This window comes from Coprinopsis cinerea, assembly GCF_000182895.1.
Source record: "Coprinopsis cinerea okayama7#130 chromosome 4 map unlocalized cont3.4, whole genome shotgun sequence".
NCBI lineage: Eukaryota > Fungi > Basidiomycota > Agaricomycetes > Agaricales > Psathyrellaceae > Coprinopsis > Coprinopsis cinerea.
The window spans coordinates 825,513-845,940 of NW_003307541.1; the positions used below are offsets into that span (position 1 = coordinate 825,513).

Below are 20,428 nucleotides of genomic sequence, written 5' to 3' on the forward strand. Positions count from 1 at the left end.
GAATGTATTACACCTGTAGCAACCGACGTTCTAGCCATCCTCACTGTTGTCTATGAAGTATTTTCAGCGAGCTTTCTTGTGATCGGGTGCTTCAGAAACTTTGACTCCCTTCGGGTTGTGAAGAGGGATGGGTTGATAATGCTTTTACTGAAGGAAGGTGCGCCTCAAACCAGCCGTGTATTAATAGTTTCAAACTCAAACCTCTCGTCGGACGATGGCAATAGGCGCCCTCTTCACAGTGTATGACATCAATCCAGTTTCGCATGAAGAGCGTTCGTCTAACATCCACCATCTAGCTTTGTTACAGGACTTACAGCTACGGGCCTTTGGCTGAACTATGCCGCCCCAGTAGGTCAATGCTGTATCATTCGTCCGCAGATGCTCTCAACTTTAGTCAACAGGTCGGATCATTCTGGCAAAGGCTCCTAAACGCTTTCCTGATTCCGTACGCTCCCTATATCTTGCTTTAAGTATCTTGTTAATATTAACCGTTGACCAGGATATCAGGAATGATGTCTGCACGTTTTCTTCTCCACGTCCGAGAATGGGAAGAGTTGAACCAGAAACTTCGCTTTTTCGACGCACTTCCGGAGGCTGAGAGTTTCAACTCAGTCCCGGATTTCGTGCTTCCGAGATGGAAGTCAGATGAGGTCCCGAGATCCTCGATAGAGCTACATACGGAAGGTAATTTCTCAGTAGATAGTAGTCTGAGAGCACGGAGCAGAGAATCAAATTCAATGGTGTAAGACGCAAACAGGGACGGAGGCCTGGTAGATAAGATGGTCTGATAAGATAAGATCAACATCTATCAACGCTAGCCCAATCCTTCAAGTTCGGCCTCGTTGGAACTTCGTTTCGAACCTTGACGTGGATCTGGTCAACCTACCTAAAACACAACACAAGAGTCTCGCCCGCCTGGACATCATTCCTGATGACACAAATCGTCTCTACGTCTCCCACCACCGCTGGCAGTGTCGACATCTTGATCCTAGGAGCTGGCTGGACATCCTCATTCCTGATTCCCCTGTGCATGGACCGGTCTCTGCTCTACGCTGCTACAACCAGGGACGGCCGAGATGGTACTCTCAAATTCGTCTTTGACCCTGAATCTGCCGACCTGGAACCCTATCGCGTTCTCCCGGATGCTCGAACTGTGCTGATCACTTTCCCTATCACAGTTGCTGGCGGATCTGTAAATCTCGTCAAATCATACATCCAAAGTCGGGACGATGCTTCACGAGACCAGGTCGCCAGAGAGGCACAGTTCATACAATTGGGAACAAGCAGTGTCTGGGATGTAAGTTGTAGTTGATCGCATGCCGAAATTGATCACCAACTGGATCAACTTTTCGTTCCGTAGGGAGGGCGAAGAGCGAAGGGGGCATCGGCGCCGCCAAAACCAGTCGAAAACAAGTGGTACGATCGACATAGCCCCATTGTCCTTACAGATCGAGCCAAGGAGGAAGAAGAACTCTTGGGATTAGCCAGCGAATACGGTATAACCGTCTTAAACCTGGTTGGTCTGTGGGGTGGTAGCCGTTCGCCCAAGAACTGGGTAGGGAAGGTTGCGCCAACCAAAGATGCCCTGAAAGCAAAGGTAAACCTCGTTGTCTGGAAGAAAGGCTCCCTTTGCTGAAAAAATGACAGGGAAACATCCATCTGATCCACGGGGTCGACGTCGCTCGATCTATCCTCGCCGTCCATTCAAACTTTGCGAAAGCGAGAGGACAACGTTGGGTTGTGAGCGACGGTCGTGTATACGATTGGTGGTCTCTGGCCTCAGTTTGGGGAGGAACCCCAGGCGATCCCAGTGACAAAAAGGAGGAGGATGGAGACAGAGGACCGTATGCTCGCTGGGTTCGCGAGTTAATGGAGGAGGCCGGGGTCAGAGCGTTACCTCGAAACATTGAGGTTTTGGGACGTGCAATCGATTCACAGGAATTCTGGAGAACATTCGAACTTACCCCTACCAAGACGTTGTTGGGGGACGGGTGCTGACGGTGACGAAAGCGGTGGGTGCCCTTCTTGACAGACAAAAGTCAGCTGTATTGATTCAGTCTTTCATGACAAAAGCCTTTACAGGTAGACCAAGTACCGGATCGGCTTTTTCTTTATTGTTCATCGCACCTTGCCGTAACCGTATTCAATTGTTGGTGATTAGCAGGTCCGCAATGTCCATCAGAACACAAGCTCGTCTGGAAAAGCTTTTTGATGTTTAGACTTCCCATAATAGGACGTCGTTCCTAGCAGCGAGAAGCGTCGTGCGTTATTAACTGTACAGTGGGTAAAGAATGTCGCTATTTCATCTTTATCACATCGTCCAAGCTTCATATCAGAATAGCCGAGACGGGAGATAACAGCAGGGGGTGTAAAGATAGCTTGCCAGACACCACCCCACATGTCGGCAACTTGACTAGTCCTTTCAAGGAAATGGATGCCTTGATTCGGCATGGGACATACACAAAGGCTGTCACGTTTAAATGAAGACCGTCTGCGTGTCCTGATAATAGATACACCTCCCCTTGACAGCGTCCATATCGCAAGGCCTCTCAATGCTCCTCAGAACTCTGTCCGCTATCGCAATAGCCCTATGTGAGTATAACCAAACCCTCGAAAGCGCCTTCAGTTCTGTTGCTAACAATATTCAATTGCTCTCAATTACAGTGTCTGGGCTGCTCCTGGCCACTCCAGCAAGGACCCAAAACTCGACAGGCTCCCAGGCACTTGGTGACTGGTTTATCAACGACTTCTACCCCTCAGCACGCGACAATGTCCTCGCTCCTTTCGAAGATGGCACTTTCTCGCGAGATATCGTTTCCAAATCCAACGACATTACCTACAGTTATCGAAAAATGAAGGTGGGTACCGTATTTCGATCCTCGCTCAAAATCATGATGTCCTGAGATTTGTGGCCCACGTCGGCCAACGCAGAAAGGCTGGATTGAATTCGGTGAATACATGAAGACGCTCGACGAGTGGACCTTCACTCCGGTCAGCACTGTTGCTTATGCTACCGACGATCTTGGGTGCGTACACGACGACTTGCCTTTCCACGATCCACTTTGATCTGAGGCTAAATGGACTGTTTCTTCAGCCTTGAAGGATCAATCATTGCCTCAGGCGAAATTTCCGTTCGCACGAAGAATGGAACTGTCTTCACGGGAGGCAAGAATGCTGTCTACGTCTGGGTAAAATACAACCGTAGACTGGGTAGACGAGTCATCAAAGAGTGGAGGGAGGTGTATCAGGCGCCGCCTGGGTCTCTCGATCATCTCCAGTAACTGTCTGTCGTAGGTCGATCTATGTCTAATCCTAGTCTACCAAGTTGTGAGAACGAATCGCGTCAATGTAACTCTACAATCCCTGCCAGACCCTTCAACTTCTCCATCCCATTTCCAGACAGACTCGGAGGAGGGTCAGGACGCGAAGGAAGGCAAAGTTCCTCCAATCGACATCCCAATCTAGCGCGCGCTTCAAGAGCATCTACAAGTTCTATTTCTAAACCGCTGGAGAAGTTTTGAGCGATCACAGCCAGCGCCTTGAGCTTGGGGAAATAGGGCGCCGGGGGAGTCTCTCCTTCAACTTCTGACGGGACAGGATCGTTTGCGGGACTTCGGAGAGCAGGATCCCTTCTAATCCAATCTACGAATAGCTCCGAGGTCGAGTCGCTGGTGAATATCTTTCCCAGCGCTGGGGACGCTTCCGAGATGGCCTCGCAGAAAGGTCCGGTATCTGAACCACGAAGTCTCCCGAGGTCGAGGGATTCGATACGGCGGAGGGGGAGGATCGGAAGGGAGATGGTGTCGTCGGCGGGGAGTGCGGGCTCCGAGAATCCCAAAATGATCTCGTAGTGAGGCAGGTTGCCTATATCCCCTGGGGCAATGGACCCCGTGAATACAAGTTCTGAGCCTGGTGTTTGGTATCTAATTTCTAGGTGGTGCATGGGAAACTCCTTGGAAAGTGGGTGCTCGACGGGGGACGTGGCCTGCGAGAAAGGGGCTGAGAACCAAGAGGAGGAAAGGGCGGCTCCCAGCTGTCGACTAGCAGCCTGGTCAACCGACCAACATGTCATTACGAACCACAACTCGACTGGTAGGTGGAGGTGGGTAAGCAGGGTGGCACATTTAACGGCTGAGCCGCTGAAGTTGAAGTGTTGGAGGTTGGGGAGGGCTACGATCCGGGATTCAGCAAGGGGTGCTCTGTCGTCGAAGGCGGACATTACAGCAGTTCGCGGTACATAGGGCGCGAGCCCAAATTCAACCAAAATTTGATGCGCGGCCACAACGTCAAGCTGGTGGCAGCCGCGCCAGCAGTGTTGGGCCCATATCTCCCGCTTAAGTAGTCCGTGCATTGTAATTTTTAGTGCGTTTAAAACGTAGAGAAAATGCGAATCGAATGATATAGTTTTTATTATAATCGTCCTACTACATGGAGTGGAAGACGACATATACTGCTGGCATAGACAGAAAATCTTTAATCAGGTGCTGTGCATCATCATCTTCTACCACCACCACAATGCCACCCAAGAACAAGGCCAGTGGCGAGCAACATTTGAAGAAGGCCACTCGACGCTCTAATTGACTTCAACCTGAGCCAAAAGCCCCAGAACCTCTCCCCGAGCCACTCAAGATCAGGATCATTCGGGCAGTGGTTGATACTGCACCTTCCCATGAAGAAGCCTCAAACCGCTCGACTCCGGCTCCTTCAGCCCACCAGGAGAAGAGACAACGTAATGATGGAAGGGAGGAGTATGTTGATGCAGGAGACGAGCACGAGAAGCTCAAAGAAATCCCGGAAGGTATGTTATCTCCCATCATCAGTCTACCGTAAGTACTCGTTCTTCGTTCGCATTTCTAGTGACATCTCCCACATCATGCCACGTCTTGAGAACGCGCTGAACGACACGCAGTGGGATGTCAAGATCAATAGCTATTGCTGTGGTGGTTTTCTCGAGGACCTGCTTCTGGTAAACAACCCGACACTTCAAGTCATTAGAATACCATTTCCTCTTTGGAATCAAGGGTTTTTTGCGTGGCATAGCGAGGAGAAGGCTTGCAGAGAGCGCTCTAGTGGGTCTGTACGCCAGTATCAAGATAATGGCAAGAAGGAATGGGTGATCCTGCTAAATGGTAGTTATTTGGGCAGGATTGATGATCTGGCGGTTATTTGTGCTAAAGTTCTGGCACGTATCTCAATAAAAATTGCATCATTCGATTCGCATTTTCTCTACGTTTTAAACGCACTAAAAATTACAATGCACGGACTACTTAAGCGGGAGATATGGGCCTAACACTGCTGGCGCGGCTGCCACCAGCTTGACGTTGTGGCCGCGCATCAAATTTTGGTTGAATTTGGGCTCGCGCCCTATGTACCGCGAACTGCTGTAAATTGAGTTCCACGAGATTTGGCATTTCTGCCAACGCGTCCAAGAGAACTTGGAGGCGCGATAGAGGAGGTGGGTGGAGGCTGTTTGCGTAGTGAGTGATATTGAGTGTTGTTAGATTGTCAAAGCGAGGAGACGGATGCCACGGGAAGTCGCAATTCGTGAGGGTCAGCCGCTGTAGCTTCGGAGCGTGGTTCGCGAGGAAGTTGTCGGGGAAGATGGACTTCCCCGGGGTCATCAAAGAGGGGAAGGCAATATTGAGCTCCTCGAGTTGGGTCGCTGGGACTTTCAACAACGCGAGAGCTTGCTGGAGGCTGGCCGTTCCACCGTACATCCGCAATGCCCTGAGTCGAGACGGCCGAAGGAGCATCCCTCGAATTGCCTTCTCATGCTCCAGTACGTCTGCGTCGATTCGGACTGAGATCGAGCACTGTTTGGACCTCTCGGTCATCGCCTTGAGCCACTCGGGCCCAGCTGCGTTCGTTATTAGTCGACCCCAGAGTGCGGAGCAAGCGAGGGCGGCGTTCCTCCATCTAACGCAAACGTGGGTGACTGCGAGCCAGGACCTGAATTTCCGCACCATCTCCGAGCTTCGGCTGAAGATATCGTATTCCTGGGCGTCTGAGAAGATCTTGCATAGGATTTCGTCTGGTAGTTGGGAAATGGGAGGGGCCAAGTCGGGCCCGACGGCGAACTGGATATCGGATGACATGAAGTGCGACTCCTGGTCATCGCCAGTTAGAAAGTATGCTTCTGGGGTTGATACTGACACTCACCGGTTGCTAACCGATATCCAGAGCAAATCGACCACGGGCAGGGATGATCGCAGCGGTTGAGGGAAGAAAGAGACCCGGGTTCTCGAGGCCATCTTTTTTTTACATGAGTGACTCATGCACGCCATGCGCTGCGAGAATGTAGCTATCCAAAGCTGGGTAAGGAACATGCGCTCGTCAAGTATCGCGACTTCCGGACTCCGCCAACAAGGTGAGGCCCCAGAAGATGCCAGGTGACGTACATGAGCGTAAAATTAGACTTTGGGGATTCTGAACCCAGGTTTTCGGTCAGTTCATCCGGTTCCACAGACCCAGTCGGACTGAGGTATTAGGTGGCAGGTGCTCGAGAGGAAGAGAGCTGTTTCCGTGATATAACTGGCTGAAATGGGAGGGCAAATCGCGCATGCCTGGAAGCCAACACATCGGTCACTGGAGCCAGAGGAACGTGGGCGAAGGTCCGAGTCAGCGTTGTCGTCCAGAGTAAGTATAAAAAACACGGCGGCTTGCAGCTTGCTTGGAAGAAGTCGCTCATAAGGGAGTCAGAGTCAGGATTGCTGAAGGTTGAATACATGTTGTAGGAACTAGACTGTGGGGAAGGGCACAACAGAACGAAGCAGAACATATTAGTACACGTCGTTCATCTGTAGTAGTACCATGGCGGTGGCGTCTTCACTCCGAAAGCTTGTTGTACATCCTTGATCATGGGGTTAGCTCTTAGAGGTTAGGGAGGGGGATATATTGTATTTCGTGCCTCTGGCGCGTCTTTATTTCGTCTTCATACACTAAATTTGAAGGAAGCCGCAGTTGATATCAATCCCATTCTTTTGCGGCATCATCCCACTCTTTTGTGCAATCCCATTCATATTCCCAATCCTACTTTGAAGATAGAGAATGTAGACATACGGCTCGTATCAAGGGTTCTTGTAGTGGTACCATGCAGGAGGGGTTTTGACCTGAAGAATCTCCTGCGCCTCCTTGACTAAGGCCTCGTTCCTCGCCTGCTGCATGTCTTCTTCGTCAAGGTTGCTACCAATGACTAGACCCAAAGGTTCCCAGCGAGCTCCGTTCCTGAGGGGGACGATAATGAAAGCCACGCGGTCGACACCATCGGGCGTAAATTCCCAAAACCGATCCAAGAAGACTCGATGTTGTTCCATGGCGTTGGACTTGTCCCCGGGTAAGTGCTTATCCATGAAGCGTATAATATCACTTGACGTCAAAGGGATGGCGAACACTTTAGGGTGGACCTTCCTCGGATTCGACGTGTAGAGTGGTGGCTCTTCCAGACATCTCGGGAGAGGTGCTGGCACTGTAAAGTTGCCATTTTCATCGTACCAGACAGAACGCCTATAAGGTCTGGTTAAGTTTCGAGCAGACACTAAAGGGCAGAAGAAAACCTTACGCTTGGGCAGAGGTCATGATGGCTTCACAATGAACCGTCTGAGTCCGTCTCAAGTTCTCAACAGTCTCGAGGCGCACCCTCCCGATATGGATTGTTTGCGCTGATGGCGGGAGGGCGGCTGTCCCGACTCAATGACACGTGACAGGTGGGAACTCGGATCCGAATCAGGGTAACTCCGCCGACATCGCGGAACTCAGCTTGCCCCACAACGACCACCGTCATCGTCGACGACGTCGACGGTCTCCACGAATTTATCGACAACTGTCTCGGAATATATGGTATAGCAGAGCGATGCTGCCAGTAGCATTAGTTCTGCTGCTTTCAGCGTCCTTAACGACTGCGAACAAGACGACATGGAACCCGGACGCCGGTTATGGGCTTTCGGTATGTTCTGGGCTATAGGATTGGCTGAACTGGGCTTATACTGATTGTATGGGTGTCTAGGGCTCTGATTTACTCGCTCCAAGTAGGTCGTGTTCAATGGGACCAAAACCGGGTCGATTCTGACTTCCCAAAGGGCGACCACCACCAGGGAAATGCCCGCCTTGTTTCAATTGCCTGTTGCCAGCGTTTACCTGCGGTCAATACGGTCATTGTAACGAATACAATGGTCAATGCGACTGCCCTGCCGGATGGGGTGGAATAGATTGTTTGATACCCCGTACGTCGCCCGAAACGTGGACCGGGGCTTTGCTGACACGGCGAGGACAGAATGCGACTCTTTAGCTGATGGAAGTCAACGTCGACTACGCGAGGACGGCAAATCCTGCGAGTGTAAAGAAGGATGGGGAGGTATCAACTGCAATGGTGCGTATATGGGCGTTTAAGAGTGGATCTTTGGCTCAGAGCTGTCTTTAGTCTGTTTGAACGATGACGCGTGCAGGAACTTCCCTCTTTCGCTAGAGATCAAGCAACTGTTGAAAGAGATGAAGGGAGAGAGCGACGACGATGACCAAGACGACGGGCCTATTGCGGACATGACTTGCTACAAGGGTGGCCAGACTGTGTTCAACAACCACCAAATGTGCAATGTTACCAGTAGGTCTCGTCCACCGCGTTATGTGCTTTGAGTCTGACCCCACTCTATAGACAGGAAGATCATCGACATGCTTCCAGACCGACCTCCTCAAGTGACATTCAGCTGCGACAAATCTGACAAAACCTGTGCCTTCCAGTTCTGGACAGCAGAAGTAGAATCATTCTACTGCGCATTGGACCAGTGTGAATCGAAATTGGAAGTTGGCTACGATTTCAACGTCACTCGATACGATTGCGAGAAGGTCAAATGTTCCTGCGTCCCCGGTCGCTTCATTTGCGGTGAAGCTGGAAGTGTCGGTACGTATATGGAGCATCTGTGATCTTTCCGGTACTCATAGTGTTCCACAGATATCGGCGAATTCTTGACCCAGTCTATTCGTGGTCCCGCCACCTTTAGTTGCAAGAGCGGTGCAGGATGTCGATTCGAGGAGCCCGCCATGAATGAACTGATCGAAAGCATCTTCGGAGACGGTTATATCACTCTTACTTGTGAAGGCGGCGAATGTCTGCACTACACACAGGTGCCAGGTTATGTGGTAAGTGTCAATCTCGCTCTTCACTTTCAATGGCTCATCCCCTTTCTAGCGGCCGCCCAAGCCTGACAATACTTTGTGGGTTGCTCTCAGTTCCGCCGGCGCCGTAACCTTCGTGCTGCTGAGTTCAGCGGGTAAGTAACGTTCGACTGCCACTCAATCTCAATCACTCACCTTCCCGCAGTGATTTGGTTTGCGGGTCGAAGCAGGCCTGACGAAGGTCCAATCAAGCTCCCAGAGGAAGAAGCTGCAAGATTGATGACAGACCACGTTCCCGCTTCACTATACTTCCGCGACATCACGTATTCTCTCAACGACGACCGCATCTTATTGTCTAATATCTCTGGTTGCGTCAAGCCTGGACAGGTCATGGCGATTATGGGTGCTTCGGGAGCGGGCAAATCCACCCTACTCGATATCCTCGCTCGTAAACGCAAGAAGGGCAACCTCATCAGCGGGACGGTGTTGGTCAATGGCCGAGAGGTAGCAAACACCGAGTTCAAGAACGTGATGGGCTTTGTGGATCAGGAGGATACTCTCATGGGTACTCTGACTGTCTACGAGACCGTTTTGTACAGCGCGCTCCTTCGACTGCCCAGGGAGATGAGCTACGAGGCCAAGAAGTTCCGAACGCTGGAGACTTTGAACGAGCTAGGCATTTTGCATATCAAGGACATGCCTATAGGCGTATCTGGTGCGTAATCATACGTAGTTGATATCGGCACGCGTTCTGACACGCCGAACAGGCCATAGAAGTATCTCTGGAGGAGAGAAGCGCCGTGTTTCGATCGCTTGCGAATTGGTCACCAGTCCTTCCATCCTTTTCCTCGACGAGCCTACCAGCGGTATGTCTTTACTTCGCGACTCAGGCTCTCGTTGCTCATTTCTGTTAACAGGTCTTGACGCGTTCAACGCTTACAACGTCGTTGAATCCCTCGTGTCTCTCTCCAGGAACTACAACCGAACGGTCATCTTCACCATCCATCAACCTCGAAGCAACATCGTGGCCCTCTTCGATCAGCTTCTCGTACTCGCAGCCGGCAAGGTCGTCTATTCTGGCGAATTCCAGAAATGCCAGGAATACTTTGATGAAATTGGTCAGCCCTGCCCACCTGGGTTCAACATCGCCGACTACTTGAGTACGTTGACCTTAGTATCTTGATGAACTGAGATACTTATGGGTCCACAGTCGACCTCACCGTCAAGGCGACCATTGCTAGCAAGGGTACTTCCAGTCCGGCTACCAATGCTTCCGCATCTGCTAGCTCGAGCACTAACGCGAGCGCGACGAACCTCCTTCCTGACGAAGAGCGCGGATTGCCCCTTGCACCCAGATCTGTTCCTATTTCGGTCCGCTCGGTCCTATCCGCGCCCCTCGACAGTGATTCGAATACGGCAACGACTGATGGACGTCCCGCAGCTACCTCCATCAACTCCGGTTCGAGTCGCTTCACTTACTTCAAGCAGAAGACGTCCAACTTGCTTGGCTCCATCACCAATGCTCTTAATGATCGGCAAGCGGCTCCAACCCTCGATACCCTTGTGGAGGCTTATGAGAAGAGTGATATTGCCAAGGATATTTCGAAGGAGATGAAGGCTTTACAGCGGGAGGTTGAGCGAGGGGCGAATGGAAATGGAGGACAGGGTGGTGCGCCGTTGGTTAGCAACGAGCCTCCTGATGCGGTTTTGGAGACTTCGTTGTTGAGAGGCAGGAATCGCGCGACCTGGGCTACCCAGTTTAGGATTTTGAGTGGACGTGCGTTTAAGAATTTGTATCGGGATCCTGCTCTTCTGGCTGCCCATTATTTGTCGGCTATTGGTCTTGCGGGTATGTAGCTGTGTCTTGGGTGTTTGGTTCGTGACTGACCCTCTGTTTTGCAGTCATTTGCGGTTTGTTCTTCCACAATGTGACGTGAGTTGCCCCTCCTTGTGCGCTGGTCGAGTGCCTGCTGACTGTAACTTCTATAGCAACGATATCGCTGGATTCCAGAACCGATTGGGCATCTTCTTCTTCACCCTTGCTCTATTCGGTTTCTCTTGTCTTTCGAGCTTGGGTCTGTTTGCCAACGAACGTATCCTCTTCATGAGGGAAAGGTACGGGTCACCCAGAATCTGAGTCGAATTTAGACTAACCTCGTGTACCAGGGCCAACGGCTATTACTCGACCTTCACCTACTTCTCCTCCAAGGTCCTCTTTGACATCCTCCCTCTCCGCTTGGTCCCTCCCCTCATGTTCGGCGGCATCGTCTACGGGCTCGTCGGTCTCGTTCCCACCGTCCAAGGCTTCTGGAAGTTCATGCTCACCCTCGTCCTGTTCAACTTGACCACCGCCAGCGTCGTCCTCCTGCTCTCTATCGCCTTTGAATCCGTCAGCGTCGCGAGCTTGGTTGGCACGCTCGTTATGTTGTTCAACTTGCTGTTCACGGGCTTGTTGATCAATCGGGAGACGGTGGCGCCGATGCTGCAGTGGTTACATACGATTTCGTTCTTCCATGCTGCGTTTGAGGCGTTGGCTGTTAATGAGTTGAGGTATCTCCAGTTGAAGGAGATCAAGGTGCGTTTGCGTGGTATATCTCGATTTTGTGCGGTGGCTGACTGTGGTTGTTGTTTAGTATGGTGTTGAACTTGACGTCCCCGCTGCTACCATTCTCTCCGTGTTCGGTCTCCGTGCACAGGTGCGATACTTCCGCCTCGTTTCTCCCCTTTCGTAAACTCACTTGACTTTTACAGAGTTTCTGGTGGCCTAACATCTCCCTCCTCGCCATCTTCTTCGTCACCTTCACCACCGCGAGTTTCCTCGTCCTCCACTTCTACGTCAAGGAGAAGCGTTGAGCGCGATCACTACACGGTGACGCCTCAGTGATTCCTAGAAGACCGACTATACAACTTATCTCTTCTTCATGGTTTCGACTGCACAACGGTAGTGACCGACCTTCCTATCTATTGCATCTTCTGGTATACACGTGTATTTTATAATTCGATGGACTTGTACTAGAATTCCTAGGCTACGACCGGTTATGAGTATTGTGTTCGCTGATGACATGTTGGACTGCAAAGTGAAAGCGTGATGGATAGCCTAGGGTCAGATTTGACAGAGGGACGCGAGAGGTGTCCGAGTAGAGATGTACGAGTATGCCAATGCTCCGTGATTACAACCTGTGGGCACCTCCTCGTTTACCAGCGCTGAGCAGCCAGAATATCAGAAGACTTTATCATGAGTTCACCGTCAGAGAGTAGCTGAGCCATAAAATAGCCCTTCTGGCCTGCTACCCCTCTCTTCCTGATCACCGCCACGAGCTCGTCGTACGTCGAAGGAGACTCTTCCCTTTTGATGAAGCGCACGACGTCCTGTTGGCGGGAGTAGACGTAGAGGGGACCGCTTGAGAACATCGGGACCTGGACTTTGACGATGAAGGGTTTTCCTTGCGGGTTCGAGGATTTCTTCTTGTTGGAATTCATCGAGAGGCCGCTGAGAAGTTCATCGATTGGGACCGACACGGGAGTTTTGGTGGGTGGAGGAACGTTGACAGAGGTGCTGCTGTCCATTGGCCGACATTCTCGCTTGTGACGGCTCCAAGCCGCCCCTGCCATAATCCATTTTCCTTCAATAAACCACTAAATAATTGAAAACATCGACTTACGTTGGCAAGCCTTGGAACAGTACCAAGCAGTTTGGCACCGGAACGCACCGTTTGAGATCCTTCTTGGTAGAGCACTGGTCGCATTTTTTCTCTGCCAGAGGAGCCTTTTCACCCGAGCGAGCATTGATCAAGCGTTCTGCCAACGATGAGATAACAGGGCCGCAGAGAGGGTACCAAGTCCGCGCCGACTCGTCATCGCCGTTCTTGATATCCAGATCAGCTCCAGCCTCGATGAGGATCTCGACGCCCAGAGTGTCCTGAGTCGCCATCGCGCACATGAGAGGCGTCTCGCCCCAGCGGTTCTGGGCATTGATATTCGCCCCTCCTTCGAGCAGGGCTCTGATGAGTTGCTCCCTTTCTTTACCTGTGTTGGCCAGGACGCTGTGGTGGAGAGCGGTGTACCCCGCGATGTCTGGCACGTCCAGAGCGAGACCGTGGGGGATGAGGTATTTTAGGACTTTGAGGTGCTCGATTGGGATACCTCCGGTTTTGGTGTTGGTGGTGCGTTGGGAGCCTAGGATTACGTAGGATGCGTATCCTTGTTGGAATTCGGTTTCTACTGAGGAGAGATTTGGGGCTTTCCCTTCCTCGACTTCCTAGCGATGGCGGGGGTTGTTAGTGGTCCGTCCTGTGTCAGATCAGTAGAATGCTACCTTCTTTACACGCTCGAAGTTTCCGAAGAAACAGGCTGCAGCGAAGAGGGACAAGTGGGAGACGTTGAAACCCAGGCTCTCTGGACACATCGGCGCCGTCTTCATTGTCAATATGAGTTATTACCTGAAAGCATGAAGAGATAACGCACGATTTGGGAAGAGATAACGGAGGCGCTCTCCACCGTTCTTGCGGTTGAGGAAACCAGGCTGGGCGAGGATCGTTTTCATCTCCTCCGTTACGACGAGTCCAGATTCCGGTGTAACCGTGAATTCGGGCTGTTGCGGTTGCAACTTCAGTTGAGTGAAATAAGCCATATCTATGAAATTCCTGGAGGCGTCTGGATATGCAGAAGGTGGTGGTCCAGGATGAAGCAGGTCGATCAGTTCAACCCAGAAGAAACATTACAGTGGCCTGTGTTGACGAGTATTTGTCTCGACTCTTGAGAACTGAGGGTTTGCTACGCCAGGATGCTTCAGGGAGAGAAAGGCTCAGTCTCGAATTTCCGACCTCCTAGGACATCGGAAGTGGGTCGTAAAGTCCAGAAAAGGTCGGAAAATCTGAAGGAGTACTGTAATTGACGCTCCGGTATTTGATCGGCGCTTCAAGCGGTGGGGACACAGTTGTGATCTACCTCTCTCCTGTATGTTCTTTGCGCGTCGGTATTCTCCGATTTCCAGGGGAATTTGTGGGGGCGATAGCATTTACTATGTTCTTTCTCCCCTCTCACCATAGGCTTCGCTTGTACGCAGACAAGCATACGCATCAAAACGATAAAATATTTTTGGGCGCTAAAACGTATCGTAAGCTTCTTTCGATTTCTCATCGTCTTTACCAAGGTTGGGCAGCGAGAACCTCCGAAACTTTGATAACCAGCTCCTTGGGACTTCGCAAATCAGCAACAAAGTAAGCCTTCTTCCCCTCCATACCCTTCTCGAGAATGACCCTGAGGAGCTCGTCGTAGGCAGCAACGTTAGTGGGACGCAAGATGTGACAGACGAGGTCGCGCTTTCGTGTATAAACGCGCATCTCGTTGTACGTCCCGTCCGGATTCTTGAGCGGCTGAGGAACTTGGACTTTGATGACGACCTGCTTTCCTTCGGGAGGGATGTTTTCGGGGATATGGCTGTACCGGAAGTGTGTCTCTGGGACTGCCTGCGTGGGCAGGCCGAGAACGGTACCGCGAATGAAGGGCGACATCGAGACATTCACAGCCCCAGGGATCTGAGGATAATGCGGTGTAACGGTGACAGTGGTCGACTTGTTCATTGGAACGCAGACCTTCTTGTGGGCTTTCCAGGACGAAGCTAGTAGGCAGTTCCAATTGATCAGCATTCCCCTTCCTATCGCAATCGTATGGAGGCCGACTTACTCTGGCATTCCCTGGAACAATACTGAACTGTCAAACATCGAGCGCATTTCTTCAGCCCCTTCCCCTCTTGACCACAGTTATCGCACCTCTTCTCAGTCAACTTGCCCTTCTCGCCAGCGCGGATCTTCACCCATTTGTCGATGGCAGCCGCAACTCTCGGGCCATTCGGGATATGGCACATCATGGCGGTCGTCCCATCACCGTCAGGGAGGTTGACGTCTGCCCCAAACTCCATGAAGAGCTCGATCCCCAGGATGTCCTCCCTGACCATGGCGGGGAGGAGTGGGGATTCGCCCCAACGGTTTTGGAAATGAACGTCTGCTCCGCCCTCTAACAGTGCCCGAATGATTTGCGCCTTGTCCTGACGCGATTCGCCCATGACACTGTGGTGGAGAGGGGTATAACCGACGATGTCTGGGATACTGAGGGGTAGCCCGCGCTGGATGAGGAACTTGAGGAGCCCCAGATGATTGGGCTGTGGGCCTCCTGGGAAGCCCTCGACTCGTTGAGAGCCCAGGACAATGCAGGATGCATACCCGAGTTGAAAAGGAGACTCGGTTTCATTGAGAGGTGGAACCTTTCCGTATTCCATAAGCTATCGATGTGGAAGACCAGGGAAGACCTTAGAATATATATAAAATATACCGGAGTTGGCGGTACACACCTGTCGTGCCCATTCTAGTGATCCGCAATAACAAGCTCGACCGAAATCTGAAAGCTCGTTGGGATTGAAACCCATGCTGCCTGGTACAGACCATCACTTGGGTATTCGTTAATCATAAAAGTCGATACGAACTTTGCATATACAGATCTCGAAGCTTATTCCCTCCATTTTTTCTGTTCAAAAATCCTGGTTGAAATATCAACCGCTTCATCTCCTCAGTCACGACTAGGCCTGAGTACGGAGGCACGTCCGTGCCAAACTTGGGTGTTTTTGTGAAGTTGTGCTTCTTGACTGGCATATTGGTCAAAGAGATCCAAACTCGAGGTGATTGTTGGAGGAAAAGGTGAGCCGCGCGTTGATGACTCCGAGTCAGGGGTTTGCCAAGCTCGAGGAAAATTCCACGCTCCAAATCGGGGTGTTTCACTTCCCGAAAAGGTATCCAGCCAAGTCATTTCCCCACAGCGCCGAGGACCATGGCACGTAGCATTAAAATGCCCATGCGTTGACACACTACCTTACCACCGGTCATACTCTGAGCTCATTAAAGCAGACACATATCATTCAAGGATGGCGGAGTTGAACAAGCAATGCATGGCCACGTGACCGTTGAGTGTTTAATGACGCCGCCGGAAAAACAGGTTGATCCACTACTCGCACCCTCAGCTGTTCAAACCACTATGTCCTCTGCCCAACTGTATGTGACCTCCAGTGTTTGGATGTTTCCGAATTTATCTAACAGAGCCACTAGGTACAATGACTGGCACGACGAAGATGGCAAGCCTGCCCCACCGCCACCTCTCCCTGTATGCCTCAAAGAACCACCGCTCTACACGTCCAATCCGGGGAAGGTGCACCCCAAAGTCTTCGCCATCCCATTGTTGACAAGCGACATTCTACGCTTTATGAACAAGTTCTTGCCCAAGGACCGGTCCAACAATGTCGACAAACACTATGTTTTCACGGAACGGTTCTGGGAGTTTACGCCGGATGGAGTCGATCGTTTGGCATATATCGTTGTCCCCCTTAAAGAGGGGCGCCTTTGGTATCCTCTCGGACTGGTCATCGGAAGTAACCTCAACGAAGAAGATATGCAGCAGGCGCGGGACGAGGCCTTGGTCAAGCAAGTACAGGAGATACTCGAAGTGAAGACCCAGCCAGCATGGTACCACTACAGGAATCCGGATCATTGATACGGCGCGTGCGTCTTTCTTTTCTATTTGAAGGGCCAGCTGTAGCTGACCTTTCACTTCATTAATATCCATTACATGGCCCTACACATTGTCTGCTTCATTGCTGTCTCTGTTTCGCTTTCCTATTCCGCTTTCGTTATGTTGTGGCAGTAACCTTAATGAAGAAGACATGCAACAGGCGAGGGACGAGGTATGGGTCAAGCAAACACAAGAAATTCTTCATGGTACCACTACAGAGAACCCGAATCTGATTCACAAGTGTTATTATTTGGATAAAGACCAAATAATTGTCCACAGTGCGAATACTAAAAGGACATAAGGATTGAAATTTGAACAGCGCCTGGGTCGATACATGAGTTATATGCGCGCGGGGGGCAAGTTCCCTGGTGTCCTCCGGTGAACATCGGTGGACGCTGGGGTTCGGTGTTTGTCACTATTTGCCAACGACCTCCGTTGGACCGGTGTGGGAACGCCCTGGAGACCGCTGAACACCTCTCACCTCGAGCGCCGGCCCCCACTGACCTCCACCGTACTCCTCGGTGGTCGCTGGATGCCGCCGACCTCCACTGGAACGTGGGGTCAAGCTCACTGAATCTCGCCGGAAGGGGACTTTTGTTAAATCACATCTTTTCTCTAGTTCTAGCCACGAACATTTGTCTCAGTCTGTATCTTGATCCTTAAAACTTTGCAGGATACCAATTAAGTTTACCTTTATATCGTTGATTGGAATAGCGCTTCTCAGAAGATATGAAGTTGGAACGACACCATTGCGGCCAGAAGAAGGGGCGCGCACAACTAAATAGACGCCCAAGGCTGTGTCTACTCAAAGGTGGCATTCGGAACCCATAAAACTTGTATCTTCACTATTGACATTACAAATACACTTGTAATTATGCCGCTTGGAGGGTACATACATGGTTTATTAAAAGCTCGAAGCGAAGGACCCCTGGCGATTGGTGGGGGTCACTGGATTCCACTGGGGGTGATACCATTAAGCGGGACGAAATCCATCGATCATGGCCCTTCGACCGCTGTCGTTCACGGGGGTCCGCTGGAAATTGCTATGGACATCAACGTTCACTGGACACCGGTGAACTCTGTGCCAGTTCCAACGGGGTTCACCGACCGTCGCTGGAAATTGTGGTGAGTTTTGGTGGAGTTCGGCAGGGGATGCCGGCCGTGGCTGGGCTTGCCCACGCCGCGCTTATTACAGCGATACATTTGCGCCGTCATGTTAATTAATGAGGTGATCCAACTTCGGACCTTTTCTGAGTTTGAAGTTTCGCCACCCAAATCGTCACTCAACTTCCAACCTTCCAGCACCTGCCAAACGACCATGTCGACTCAAACGTATGTCATTTTCACTTTCTCTTGTTGAATCTCGCTGACCATGGATCATAGACGCTCGGACTGGTCAGACGAGAATGGCCACCCTTGCGTTCCTCCACCGCTCCCGGTTTCGTTGAAAGAGCCCAAGCTATGGACCACCAATCCAACCAAGATACACCCCAGGGTGTTCGCCATCCCCCTCTTGCCGACGGACATGATTCGATTTGTGGAGGAGAAAATCCCTGAGGACGACTCCGCTGCCTTCGAGAAGCAAGCCGTGTTTATGAAAAGATTCCACAAGTTCTTCCCGCCGAGAGCAGACCGTTTGGCCTATCGTCGTTCCTCTCAAGAACAGGCAATTGTGGGAAGCGCTGGGCCTGGTCATTGGTACCAACCTTAGCGAAGAAGAAATGGCGTGGTCGAGAGATGAAGACTTGATCAAGCAAGTTCAAGACATCCTCGGCGTGAAGACTCGTCCCGCATGGTACCACTACAAAAACCCTTATTGAACCACTGTCGTACGTGTCGTTTTCTAATCCACCTTGACCTGAACTGACAGCCCTCTCAGTAACGAATTCTGCGCCTCTCTCTGCTATCTGTCGGTTCGCTGTCTTTGCTCTGCTTTCTTCTTGTCACGCTGTCGTTTCGTTCGCACATCGAAGTTTTCGTCGACTGTCTTGCTATACCTCCCCGTTAGCTACAGTGCCGTCCTCGTTGCCATGCAATTGGCTTCCATCTGTGCAACCTTTTTCGAGAGTTTAGCTTGCTGACAACCATGTCTTGAAGGCAACCTCTGGTTATCACAATCCCATACCATTCGGACGAGGATTACCTGGAGCACAAGCAAGTATCGCTGACTGCCTGGAAGATCCACAAGGCCCGCTGTTCACGCTCTCTCTCTCAGCCCGGGCCTGTCCGCCCGCTCGGCTAACTCATCGTCCGTTTGAGAGAAGGCCCTCCCACTGCACACTGAGAACGGCGGTGAGCTCCTCCGACTGCTCGAGTCATAGATGGAGTGCACACGTTGTTCTCCGCAGGGCGGTCATCTATCCGTTTTGTTCTTGAGGTACCATTGGGTTGCGGGTAGAGGGTACAGATGCCTCGACGTCAGCTTTTCTGTTGTGTTGGGCGAGAAACATCGTATCTGGGTGAAATACAGTTTCCCTGGTACCACAAGGAGATGAGGGGAGAACTGACGCCCCTAAATGGCTGGCCGGAAGCCCTGGAACTCGTTGGTTTACAGCTTTCGAGGCAAACCCACACTAACTACTCCGACACTTCGAAGTAACCGTAGCAGCAGGTAGTTAGTTCCAAAATATACTCGAGTATGTCCTTGGAAAGTGGTGAGCATTTACCCTAAGCTGTGTGTATACACAGACATCAGTGTGATACTTGGAAAGAACCAGGAAGCTGGACGAAACTTGGAAAGCGCAACACCAGCGTTAGGATCGTCACATTGTCCTGACCGGGATCCGGCTCGGTCTGCCGTTGACCCCGACGAATCGTCGGAACCCTCTCTGGACAACCATTATGACAACCGAAATGTAAGCGCCGTTTCTCCCTGCTCTGAGAGGACCCGGTTATGCTTATCCCATTCAGCAAGCGCTCAATCTGGATCGGCGAGGATGGTACCCGCCGTCCCCCGCCACCTTTGAAGATCTCGTTGAAGAACCCAGGTTTGTTCAACTGGGACCCCGAAAGGGGGAAGAAAGTACGACCCCGTGTCTTCGCCATACCTCTCATGGAGGAAGTCATCGACAAATTCATGGAAAAGTACTGCCCCGACATCGAGCCTGGCCTTCAACGCTCCCTTGACTTTGTGAAGGAGTTCAGGCCGTTTTTCCCGCCTGAAATATACCGGTTGGCGTGCATCATCGTTCCTCTACCGGGAAGGGCTCTTTGGGAGCCCCTGGGTCTCGTCATTGCGAGTAACTTGGATGCAGAGGATATGGCGCGCGCAGAGGACGAGGAACTGATCAAGAAATGTCAAGAAATTCTTGGAGTAACGACACCGCCAGCGTGGTACCATTACCAAAACCCCTAGAATGTAGTGTATCCTCCTTCCAAGCGCTTTCAGTTGATCTGGTAGACTGAATTCTCTTCGAGTTTTCCCCTCGCAGCTAATATTAATTGCGATGACGCTAATTTACTGCCTCCCCGTCGTCTGTTGTAACTCGGCTTTCGCCTGCTCGCTCGATCGGACCCTGTATTTTGCGTGGTGGGAAGGGTAGTGGTCGAGAGGCATCCTTGATTCTTTCAACTGGATGACTGGTTCAGTTTCGGACGGGCTTCGTATGCGAGTTTGCCATGGATAGTGAGGTGTGACGCCTATGGATGTGTTCCACGCCAATGCGACAGCCGCCATTTGAGCATCGTCGGGTTTCAGTGCCTGCCAGCTGTGGCCATGTCACTTTGCCCTCCCAGTGATATCCTTTACAATCTAGTTGGGCAC

General features: G+C 51.4%; 12 protein-coding genes across 12 annotated transcripts; 7 read left to right on the forward strand and 5 right to left on the reverse strand.

Annotated features, from left to right (window-relative positions):
• Positions 1–931: 931 nt before the first annotated feature.
• CC1G_10752 (hypothetical protein) lies at positions 932–1,998 on the forward strand (the record flags this gene model as incomplete). Its single annotated transcript, XM_001838458.2, has 3 exons — positions 932–1,297; positions 1,361–1,597; positions 1,648–1,998. The coding sequence occupies 3 exons, from the start codon at positions 932–934 to the stop codon at positions 1,996–1,998; spliced, it is 954 nt and encodes a 317-aa protein (XP_001838510.2).
• A 554-nt stretch (positions 1,999–2,552) lies between these two features.
• Positions 2,553–3,281, forward strand: CC1G_10753 (hypothetical protein; the record flags this gene model as incomplete). The annotated part of the gene is made up of 4 exons (XM_001838459.1): positions 2,553–2,592; positions 2,665–2,858; positions 2,932–3,026; positions 3,095–3,281. 4 exons carry the CDS (start codon positions 2,553–2,555, stop codon positions 3,279–3,281), a joined length of 516 nt encoding a protein of 171 aa, XP_001838511.1.
• Positions 3,282–3,343: 62 nt separating this feature from the next.
• On the reverse strand, positions 3,344–4,219 carry CC1G_10754 (hypothetical protein; the record flags this gene model as incomplete). Its single annotated transcript, XM_001838460.2, has 1 exon — positions 3,344–4,219. One exon carries the CDS (start codon positions 4,217–4,219, stop codon positions 3,344–3,346), a length of 876 nt encoding a protein of 291 aa, XP_001838512.2.
• Positions 4,220–4,515: 296 nt separating this feature from the next.
• Positions 4,516–4,898, forward strand: CC1G_14342 (hypothetical protein; the record flags this gene model as incomplete). The annotated part of the gene is made up of 3 exons (XM_002911297.1): positions 4,516–4,537; positions 4,601–4,798; positions 4,858–4,898. 3 exons carry the CDS (start codon positions 4,516–4,518, stop codon positions 4,896–4,898), a joined length of 261 nt encoding a protein of 86 aa, XP_002911343.1.
• Positions 4,899–5,267: 369 nt separating this feature from the next.
• Positions 5,268–6,095, reverse strand: CC1G_10755 (hypothetical protein; the record flags this gene model as incomplete). The annotated part of the gene is made up of 1 exon (XM_001838461.1): positions 5,268–6,095. The coding sequence occupies one exon, from the start codon at positions 6,093–6,095 to the stop codon at positions 5,268–5,270; it is 828 nt and encodes a 275-aa protein (XP_001838513.1).
• Positions 6,096–7,067: 972 nt separating this feature from the next.
• Positions 7,068–7,575, reverse strand: CC1G_10756 (hypothetical protein; the record flags this gene model as incomplete). Its single annotated transcript, XM_001838462.1, has 2 exons — positions 7,068–7,503; positions 7,559–7,575. The coding sequence occupies 2 exons, from the start codon at positions 7,573–7,575 to the stop codon at positions 7,068–7,070; spliced, it is 453 nt and encodes a 150-aa protein (XP_001838514.1).
• A 274-nt stretch (positions 7,576–7,849) lies between these two features.
• On the forward strand, positions 7,850–11,961 carry CC1G_10757 (ATP-dependent permease; the record flags this gene model as incomplete). The annotated part of the gene is made up of 17 exons (XM_001838463.2): positions 7,850–7,942; positions 8,003–8,024; positions 8,127–8,219; positions 8,270–8,365; positions 8,417–8,596; positions 8,648–8,893; positions 8,945–9,132; positions 9,182–9,263; positions 9,314–9,823; positions 9,876–9,974; positions 10,026–10,268; positions 10,319–10,957; positions 11,011–11,041; positions 11,098–11,223; positions 11,275–11,683; positions 11,742–11,804; positions 11,860–11,961. The coding sequence occupies 17 exons, from the start codon at positions 7,850–7,852 to the stop codon at positions 11,959–11,961; spliced, it is 3,222 nt and encodes a 1,073-aa protein (XP_001838515.2).
• Positions 11,962–12,303: 342 nt separating this feature from the next.
• CC1G_10758 (hypothetical protein) lies at positions 12,304–13,738 on the reverse strand (the record flags this gene model as incomplete). The annotated part of the gene is made up of 4 exons (XM_001838464.2): positions 12,304–12,664; positions 12,819–13,366; positions 13,424–13,503; positions 13,573–13,738. 4 exons carry the CDS (start codon positions 13,736–13,738, stop codon positions 12,304–12,306), a joined length of 1,155 nt encoding a protein of 384 aa, XP_001838516.2.
• A 423-nt stretch (positions 13,739–14,161) lies between these two features.
• Positions 14,162–15,755, reverse strand: CC1G_10759 (hypothetical protein; the record flags this gene model as incomplete). The annotated part of the gene is made up of 4 exons (XM_001838465.2): positions 14,162–14,728; positions 14,794–15,388; positions 15,458–15,537; positions 15,590–15,755. The coding sequence occupies 4 exons, from the start codon at positions 15,753–15,755 to the stop codon at positions 14,253–14,255; spliced, it is 1,317 nt and encodes a 438-aa protein (XP_001838517.2). The 3' UTR covers positions 14,162–14,252.
• Positions 15,756–16,134: 379 nt separating this feature from the next.
• Positions 16,135–16,647, forward strand: CC1G_10760 (hypothetical protein; the record flags this gene model as incomplete). Its single annotated transcript, XM_001838466.1, has 2 exons — positions 16,135–16,151; positions 16,206–16,647. The coding sequence occupies 2 exons, from the start codon at positions 16,135–16,137 to the stop codon at positions 16,645–16,647; spliced, it is 459 nt and encodes a 152-aa protein (XP_001838518.1).
• A 1,336-nt stretch (positions 16,648–17,983) lies between these two features.
• CC1G_10761 (hypothetical protein) lies at positions 17,984–18,376 on the forward strand (the record flags this gene model as incomplete). The annotated part of the gene is made up of 2 exons (XM_001838467.2): positions 17,984–17,997; positions 18,049–18,376. The coding sequence occupies 2 exons, from the start codon at positions 17,984–17,986 to the stop codon at positions 18,374–18,376; spliced, it is 342 nt and encodes a 113-aa protein (XP_001838519.2).
• A 1,130-nt stretch (positions 18,377–19,506) lies between these two features.
• On the forward strand, positions 19,507–20,020 carry CC1G_10762 (hypothetical protein; the record flags this gene model as incomplete). The annotated part of the gene is made up of 2 exons (XM_001838468.1): positions 19,507–19,520; positions 19,576–20,020. 2 exons carry the CDS (start codon positions 19,507–19,509, stop codon positions 20,018–20,020), a joined length of 459 nt encoding a protein of 152 aa, XP_001838520.1.
• Positions 20,021–20,428: the final 408 nt, after the last annotated feature.